Raw genomic sequence first — 10,206 nt, forward strand, 5'->3', positions numbered from 1 at the left:
TTAAACCTTATCCCAGCTGTGTCTGCCCAAATAATGTAGTATGTGGTCCATTAAAGTAGTCCAAATGGCTGAAGTAGTCCAAATTTTATTCAATCTTTTATTCACCTTCATGTCATTCTGAACCTGCATCACTTTCTTCTGTGGAACATAAAAGAAGATATTTTGAAGAATGTGTTTTTGTCCATATCAAGTCAATGGCATCCAAAATAGGGCTGTGCAATAAATGGATATCCATATTTATCTGAAAAAATAAATCCATGGTACCGATAATACATTTTAACCTCACATTGATAATTTATTATTATTGTTATTTTAAGAAATATCATACAACCAATATATTTTTTGTGCATATTTTAATTTATTCAGTGTACAAGTTATTTACTGAAAGTTGAGAAAAAGTTGTTTACATTTAACTTTAAAAACGTTTTGTTGTTAATTGTATTTTCATTTGATTACATTTTGTAAGATGCATTAACTTGATCAAAAATGACAGTAAATGCATTTATAACAATGCAAAAGATTCTTACTTCAAATAAATGCTGTTCTTTTAAACTTTTATTCATCAAAAAAATCATGAAAAAAATCATAACATTTCCCACAAAAATACTGAGCTGCAAAGCTGTTTTCAACATTGATAATAAGAAATGTTTCTTGAGCACAAAATTAGCATATTGATTACATTTTGAAAGATGGATGTTACATGCATATTATGTTAGGACAGTAGATCAGAACAATGCACATTATTGTTGTTGCACATGCCTGTATATGACTTGTTAAAATGCATCATAAAAAAACATGTTGAGATAAAAATCACTTATTTTAATGGATTTGCAGAGCATACGTTTAAATTTTACTAATCAGATAGACATTTACAGTTACCTGAACTTCAGCTACAAGTTTATTAAAAATTCACATTTTAATTTTACTGTCAGATGGACAAATAAACATTTTGTTAAACTTTGGCATGTTTTATGAATTCATTTTAGTTTAGTTTACTTGTAAAGTTATGTTTACATTCATTCTTGAGGTCTAAGAAACATGTGGAATGCATTTCCTTCCCCATTAATGGTATGAAATGAATATTGTATATTATATATTGAATAATATATTTTTGGCAATTTTGCACAGCCCTAGTTGAAAACAACAATGGACCTTATTGACTTTATTTTATGTTCATTGAGACATTTTTCAATCATGAATCTCAAGATATATTTCAAGGAGAGTGTTGATTCACCCAGTGCTGTGTGGAGTTTTTTACATCAGATTATGTTTGTTTTGTTGAAAATGTCTCTGTTAAGATCTCTGGGTTTTTGTGTTCTTATTTTCTTTGCTCTGCCTCGGCTTGGATCCTAAGCTCCAGTGCTGTGTGGGCTTCATATTTTGAGTCCCACCAGCTACAGTTTTGTTCCTCCCTCCCCCTCACCCTTCTGGTCAGGTACAGCTATCAGCCACCTGTCTCATTCATTTCCCCCTCCAGCCATCTCAGTCTCTTCTCCCTGTGTTTGCTTTAGCTCTCTCTGTAGTGTATGTGTGCTTTCTGAGAGCTGTGGAGAGAGTGGATCGACAATGTCTGTGCATGATGCAATGCCATTTGTGCTGTTTTCACTCCAAATCTCCAGTCATCTTGTTGCACATTCACATTTTCCTACTTGGCATGTCCTGTGGCAACATTGGTGTCTCTCATTCTTGTCTTTTTTCTAACAACTTGTTTTTGTTCCACTTCTTCCACAGTTTTGACCCCGAGAGTGCTTGGCATTGCACTGGCACGATATGATTTCGGCTCCAGAGATACACGGGAACTCTCTCTGCAGGTGGGCGACCTGGTGAAGATCTATATCAAGAGTACCAATGGATGGTGGAAAGGTGAAGTCAATGGCCGGGTGAGGAAAAACAATTTTATACACCTTTATTTGTGCGAAGCTCTCTAGAGCAGGGATCTTCAATGTTTTTCAGGGCAAGGACCCCTTAGGCGATAGAGACATGGAGCAAAATGTGTCATGCAGAGCTACATATTAAGCATATAGCCTTCAATATTAATAGAAACTAACCATATTATGATTAAGAATAAATATGTTACATGCATATTATGTTAGGACAGTAGATCAGAACAATGCACATTATTGTTGTTGCACATGCCTGTATATGACTTGTTAAAATGCATCATAAAAAAACATGTTGAGATAAAAATCACTTATTTTAATGGATTTGCAGAGCATACGTTTAAATTTTACTAATCAGATAGACATTTACAGTTACCTGAACTTCAGCTACAAGTTTATTAAAAATTCACATTTTAATTTTACTGTCAGATGGACAAATAAACATTTTGTTAAACTTAAGCTTCAAGTTTACTAAAAATTAGCATTTTAATTTTACTGTGAGATGGACAATTAAGAATCAAATATCTGAAATTAGTGAGTTTTTTTTTTTAATAAAGTGCAGATGTAATGTGTAAACAAGGGCCCCACCATGACAAAAATAGCAATGTACAGTGAGTATAATATATTGATATGAATATTTTTCTATTACTCTGCATTTACATTGCACATATCTATTTTACATGCCATATTTTTGTCCCGTGCTAGTATCACAATGTCAATTTTGTAGTGTGTAATTGGCTGTTGGTTCTCTTAGCAGCATGAAAAACAATACTTTTATTCAACGGATTATAGCTCTATAGCGTCGAAAGTGAGAAAGACCGCTTACTTTTCAATCGCTAAAAAGCTGTCACTCATCTCAGTTCACGATCTCACAATGTTCCATTAAAATCAATAAAGCTGTCTACACTACATAATGAATCTCTTACTTCCATCGTGTCGTTGTTTGTTAATGAGAGAGGAAAGTGAGCATAATTCAACACTGAATAAAAACTCCGGCGTTGTGAGCGGTGAGTGGATTCTTACTTAAACACCTCTGATTGGCCATTGCATTCAAGAGATCAACAGACATGTCTGTGATTAGCTACATTTCTCACCGCTGCAAAAACACGCTGTAAACAGGAACCTTTCACATTCTTCAGAGCTCAAACTCAAAAACGCAATGGAGCGTTTGCTAAATCTGTTTCACCAATAATATTATATCATTGCAGTATCAACTGAAGGAGCTCTTGCTTTCGTTGTAGGGTGCTTATATTTAAAATAGACTTTGTGATGTTCTTTTTTACCCATGTTTTAATTTTTTTAAGGAAAAATGACTTGTGATTAAACATTTAATTAATGGACCTCCTGCAGTACCGGTTGAAGATCCTTGCTCTAGAGATTTTGGTGCTTTCATATTTGTTTAGGTAGTGTGAAGCTTTCCTTCCAACCTCGCACATCATGGAACTGAACACTTGCCCTTCTATGCGAATCACAGTTCATGGTTGCTCAGAAAGGAAATGCTAGGCACACAGCAGCAAGAAACGGTTGTCAGAGTGCTAAATCCAGCTGACAATAGAATTATATAACCAGCATGGTCTGGAAGAATCTTAATATTGGCCAGAGATCAGTTATCAGACAGAATTTTAATATCTTGCATTAATAAATACTGTAAGAATGTTGTTCATGATACATAAAGTATGGTGAACCTTGCTGTAAAGTGTTACCATCAGCTCTGTATTCTGTTATAGTTACATGTTAAATTATTAGTCAGATTAGTTAAAAAATTTATTTTTGATGTCTGTTATTTAATTTAATATTTTTTTATTATATTTACACTACTGTTTAAAAGTCAGTAAGATTTTTTTAGAGAAACTAATAATTTTATTAAGCAAGCATGCATTAAATAAATCAAAAGTGACAGTAAAGACATTTATAATGTTACGAAAGTTTTCAAATAAATGCTGTTCTTTTGAACTTTCTTTAAAAATGTATCATGGTTTTCACAAAAATATAAGGCAACACAACTGTTTTCATCATTGATAATAATAAGAAATGTTTCTTGAGCACCAGCGATATGATTTCGGCTCCAGAGATACACGGGAACTCTCTCTGCAGGTGGGCGACCTGGTGAAGATCTATATCAAGAGTACCAATGGATGGTGGAAAGGTGAAGTCAATGGCCGGGTGAGGAAAAACAATTTTATACACCTTTATTTGTGCGAAGCTCTCTAGAGCAGGGATCTTCAATGTTTTTCAGGGCAAGGACCCCTTAGGCGATAGAGACATGGAGCAAAATGTGTCATGCAGAGCTACATATTAAGCATATAGCCTTCAATATTAATAGAAACTAACCATATTATGATTAAGAATAAATATGTTACATGCATATTATGTTAGGACAGTAGATCAGAACAATGCACATTATTGTTGTTGCACATGCCTGTATATGACTTGTTAAAATGCATCATAAAAAAACATGTTGAGATAAAAATCACTTAGTTTTCATCATTGATAATAATAAGAAATGTTTCTTGAGCACCAGCTCAGCATATTATAAGGATTTCTGAAAGATCATGTAACACTGAAGACTTGAAGAGTTGAAAATTCAGCTTTACCATCACAGGAATAAATAAAAATGTTAAATATATTAAAATAGAAAACAGTTATTACTATTTTACTGTACTGTGATCAAATAAATACAGCCTAGATGAGAAAAACTTTTTTTAAAACATTAAAAAAATCGTACCAACCCCAACTTTCATGTATATAACGTATAACAGTAATGTACATACTTTTATTTTATAATAATATAATAAAAATAATAGAAATTATATTTTAACTAATTTTAAGATTAATGAATATGATCATGAATCCCCGAACATAGTGTTTTAGGCCCTATTGATTTACATATGCTATATTTTTTCTGCCGATAAACAGCTATCAGCGGTACTCATATTCATAGTAAGAAACCTTTTTAAAACAAACACCAGTTCCAAAAGCAATTGAATTTTGGTTAGGACACAAGCAAATGACATAGCAATATAGAGGTGTGACACTGTGATTGACATTTGAGATTAGACTTTAACCCCGCATTTCTATGCAGTATAGCTCATCTCGACTCTCCAAGACACCTGAATCTTTCCTCAAGCCTTATTATATTAACTTTTCTTCATTTCATATGCTCAAGTGCATTTAAGAGAGACATGATTACCTGGAGGTGATAACAGAAGATGGCAGAATGACTCTTAATGATTCTTCTGCACATGCCATTATCAGATCTGACCCACAAGAGCTCTCAAACTAGTCACGGAGATGAAGAGATACGCTTCAGTAATGTTTCCTGATGCTGTTTATATTACAGGTGGGATGGTTCCCTTCAACTTATGTGGAGGAAGAGGAATGACCAGTGCAGGAAGTAATCCTCTCTATGCTGTCACAGTGATAGGCCAGCTTGCTTGTTGGGTTTGGACTAGAAACGGAATGGTGAACAATGCACCCTTATTTGAGCGAAGCACCACAAACACGGCAATTATCAGCCTCCTCTAATTGGATCCGGTGGACTGTGGTTGAGACCTGCAGCGTGATGCATCTGAGGCCTCGTCGGCTTTGACTGTTTAATTAGTTATGAATGTCCCTCGCTGCTCCGCATTCAGTCCAGACATCTCTTTCTCTTACTCTTTTCCTCCCTCTCACCCTGTCACCTCCTGAAATCGTCACACAGGGCCTGGGGCCCCCCTCTTTCTGCCTGTTTAAAATTTAAACTCCATTTCTGAGCTGTGCCGAAACTCAGGAGTGGCACGCAGAGAGAAAAGCCCTGAGCTGGCCGTTTTTTCCCTCCACTCGGCGACCTTTACGCGGTGCTTTCAGCTCACCTTGTGTTATAATTGATGATTTCATTCGCCCGTCTTACTCTGCAAAGTTTGGCTGGGGCGAGACAGAGCAACTTGCTGTCACAAAGCCTTCCTCCCTGCCTCCTCCTCTTCAGCCCTGATAACACTTAGCAGCGCTGCTATCTCAGGGCGCTCGGAGCACTGCGCGGTGACAGGAGGCCTGCCGTTCAGTACGATATCCATCTTAGCCAGCACTGCGCTGTGATCAGTCTTTGCCCTGTCTGTTTCTGAACCTCAGATGCTCCCAAGCAGAATGTTGGCACTGATTTTTGGACTGAAGTAAATTTCTTCTCTTGCCATGTAATGGAACGACTTGTTAATGCTGTGGTGTTTGGTGCACTAAGGGTCCTAGACACTGCAAAAAATATTCAGCGAGGTTTATGCCTGTTACAAAAAAAAATCTGCCAATGGAAAAAAACTAAATACACTACCGTTCAAAAATTTGGGGTCAGTAATATTTTATTTTTTAAAGAAATTAATATTTTTATTCATCGGGGACACATTAATTTGATTGAAAGTAAAGACATTTACTGTATAATGTTACAAAAGATTTGTTCAAATAAATATAAAAAAATATTGCATTGTTTCTTGAGCAGCAAATCAGCATGTTAGAATGATGTCTGAAGGATCATGTGACATTAAAGACTGAATTAAAGACTGCTGAAAATTCAGCTTTGCAGCACAGGAATATATTATATTTTAAAATATATTCAAATAGAAAATGGTTATGTTACATTTTAATAATATTTCACAATATTACTGTTTTACTGTTTATTAAATAAATGCAGCATGGTGAGCATAACAGACTTCTTTCAGAAACTTTAAAAAAATCTTACCGACACCAAACCTTTGAACGGTAATGTATGCTTAAGATATAGTTTGTGACATTTTACTTCTCAGGTATGTTTATCTTGTTATAAGGATTTGTAGATGTTTTTAATGGAAAACAAGATAAAAACACTGATATAGAATAGGATTTTTGCACTGTGATGGATAAATCAGCTCCCCTAGAATTTGGCAGAGGACTTTCCTCACAGAGGAAGTTTTTTTGTAAAGGAAGCTGCTTTCAAAATGGACACACATTTGTTACAAGCTGCTTTATTTGCTCAAATCTAGGTCATATAGTTTTCTTAGTATAGATATTTACAGACATTTTCACTGTTATACTTGTTAAAGCACCTTCTATGCATTCATGTTGTCTGGTTTTCTTCAGAATAAATGTAAATTGTCACTTGTAAAATTGTCAAATGTAAATTGTCACTGTTTAGCAAGTGAATTTTGTATAGCCGTATACAGGGTCCAAATGTAACTTTTTGCCATGTTTGACGATGTTGTGAGAATTTACTGGATATAAATGCATATCTTACTGGCCATGAAACTAATTTGTAATACTTTGATTACATTTCTTTACCCATTACAGTGTTACAAGTTATGGCCAGGTTTACATTTTACTTTTGGTGTTTGACAAATGATAACTTTCGGCCTTGGCTCTATATTGGGTCTACATGGTACTTATTAAAAAAATTATGAGATTGTTGGCTGTGTCCAGTGATGAGATCAATATCCTCCAGTGATGTCCAAATCTCTGGACCTTAATACATGAACATAACTGTTATTCAGATTGTTTTCATGAAAGTTGTATCATGTAACGTTTCATGAATGAATTAATATATTTTTTCCTGTATATAATTTATATCTTTTGAACAATTGTTTTCCCTGGGAATATTGTTATTATTGGTAACCAATTGATAGGTTTCCCTCCATATCCTTTCCATTCAGTTAGTCATTTGTTTCCATTTAATAATCCCTTTAAGCCACTTCCTTAATGACATCATCTATCAGGAAGTGACATCAGTTTGGAGGGAAAACAACAGAACAAACATGAGTAAGTATTATCAGTGGATTTGATCTCATTCAAATTATTCTATCCTGTTTTGATATCAACATTTTTAAAAATCTAATTTACTCATCTTAACATCTTAATGTAAGCTAACTCTCAATCCCTTACTGAGCAATGACTAAGCTCTTTATTTTTATCCTATGAATTACTTTAATCTATTTAACCATTGTTTAAATAATCCAGTTATTAATATTTTTTTTTTTTTTTACTTTTTATTAATCCAGTTATTATTAATAAAAATAAAAGTTCCAGAGCTTGACCAATGTACATGTTTCAAACTATATAGGCCTACTTTTTTAATGTAATTAGGGCCCAAGCCACTTGGGGAGCATGGCCCTAATGTTTTTCTAAGGATTATTAGGGCCCGAGCACCAATGGTGCAAGGACCCTCTTGGAATTGCTCTGTTTCATATTCTTCTTCTTCTTCTCCAAAGTAAATTACATCTTTGAGGGCCTAAACATGCTCGAAAACTCACACAACTCTGCATATGAGTCAGAACTGGCAAAAATTCACATCACAACTTTCTAATTTACAGTCATTAGATACGACCAATAGGAAGTCAGCTACTTTGGTTTGAATGTGGATTTTTGCATACTCCTAGGACAATAATGCAATTCACACCTAACTCAACATGATGCCAAAACACTGAGGAACCTAAATTGTGAATGTATTTTGGAAATCTTTTGGAAAACAGTGTTGCCATGGTGATTTATTAAAGTAACAGTAAAAAAGGAAACAGTCATTTTCTTATATTTTATAAAGTGTATGATCCAAACACTTTTTACATATGGAGAACAAATCATTCTGAGGAAACAATTAGGTCTCATTTGTTAACATTAGTTATTGCATTAACTAACAAGAAACTAACAAAAAACAATATATTTTTTACAGCATTTATTAATCTTTTTTTAATGTTAGTTAAGAAAAATGTTCATGCTCATGTTAATTCACAGTGCATGAACTAATATTCACAGATACAACATTAGTAAGGTTTGAACCTAATATTAACTAACATTAATAAATGCTATATAATTATTGTTAATGTTAACTAATATAATGTTAATAAATGAAACCTTATTGTGAAGTGTTACCAAATTCTTATATATCATTCTCTCTGTGTGTGTGTGTGTGTGTCTGTCTGTTTTATACTCTTGATGTTATAGTGTAACTCTTTCATTGCTGTAACCCTTAAAACCAGACTGCCTGCTGTGCAATGTTTTCCTGATGCCACCGGGTTGGCAGTTGTGCTGGTGGCTTGGGCCCGTCCTCACTGCTTGCAGCAATATTCTTTACTTAAATTAATACAAAATATAAAATAAATAAATGTACAAAAAATAAAAATTAATTAATTAATAATAAAAATAAATACAAAATAAGCTTTTTTTTGTTTGTGTTTTAATAGTTACAAAAGGCCGTACAACATAACCCAGAAAAACTTGTCAATTCCCCTAAATATCCACAAATGTTGTAACTGAACTTTTATTTTGATGCCATATGTCTCCTATGTTTCATTGTGTTTCCAAACAAACTGGGGAATATTTTTTATTATTCTATGATTTTTATTTATTTATTTATTAAAGATTTCCAGTGTATTTGTCACAAATTCCCAGTAACGCTCTTAAATCCCCCGAGTTAAATCAACTCTGCTCAGAGTACATATTGTCCCAATCTACAGAGTGTTAAAGTAACACTGAAGCCGAGTTAAAGTTAATGGGACAATTAAGCGATTAAGTAAGTAATGATTGAGCATTAGTAAAGAAAACCCACTGTTAACAATGTTGAACATGAACAACTACTGCTCAGGCTTTTAGACATGAAAACTTACCACATAATCCTCAACAGTGGTAGCTCTGCTTCAGTGTTATTTTAACACCCTGTAGATTGGGACAATATGTACTCTGAGCAGAGTTGATTTAACTCGGGGGATTTTGCTGTGATAGGAGCTGAGTAGGAACAGTAGTTGAGATTTAACCTGAGGCATGTTCAGAAAGAGCCATGAGGGCCACATTGCAGCGCAGTAGTGATTGATGGCCAGCCTTGTTTGCCAGAGGATGGAAGCAGGTCTATCTCTCTCCACTTCAGAAAGGTGTGAACTGACAGCAGGCGACTTCAGAGAAAAAGGAAAAGACAGAGAGAGAGAGAGAGAGAGAGAGAGAGAGAGAGAGAGAGAGAGAGAGCATCCTTCAGCCCTATGTCTTATATATCATTCTCTCTGTGTGTGTGTGTGTGTGTGTCTGTCTGTTTTATACTCTTGATGTTATAGTGTAACTCTTTCATTGCTGTAACCCTTAAAACCAGACTGCCTGCTGTGCAATGTTTTCCTGATGCCACCGGGTTGGCAGTTGTGCTGGTGGCTTGGGCCCGTCCTCACTGCTTGCAGCAATATTCTTTACTTAAATTAATACAAAATATAAAATAAATAAATGTACAAAAAATAAAAATTAATTAATTAATAATAAAAATAAATACAAAATAAGCTTTTTTTTGTTTGTGTTTTAATAGTTACAAAAGGCCGTACAACATAACCCAGAAAAACTTGTCAATTCCCCTAAATAT

General features: G+C 34.4%; 1 protein-coding gene across 1 annotated transcript in view; it reads left to right on the top strand.

Annotated features, from left to right (window-relative positions):
- The window catches only part of LOC107677852 (guanine nucleotide exchange factor VAV3-like), a 50,982-nt gene extending 44,820 nt beyond the window's left edge, over positions 1 to 6,162 (top strand). The window contains exons 26-27 of the mRNA XM_016472918.1: positions 1,732 to 1,880; positions 5,221 to 6,162. Coding sequence (XP_016328404.1) covers positions 1,732 to 1,880; positions 5,221 to 5,262 — 191 coding nt within the window. The 3' untranslated portion in view covers positions 5,263 to 6,162. The remainder of the gene's footprint in view (positions 1 to 1,731; positions 1,881 to 5,220) is intronic.
- Positions 6,163 to 10,206: the final 4,044 nt, after the last annotated feature.

This window comes from Sinocyclocheilus anshuiensis, unplaced genomic scaffold (assembly GCF_001515605.1).
Source record: "Sinocyclocheilus anshuiensis isolate Anshui unplaced genomic scaffold, SAMN03320099.WGS_v1.1 scaffold1299, whole genome shotgun sequence".
NCBI lineage: Eukaryota > Metazoa > Chordata > Actinopteri > Cypriniformes > Cyprinidae > Sinocyclocheilus > Sinocyclocheilus anshuiensis.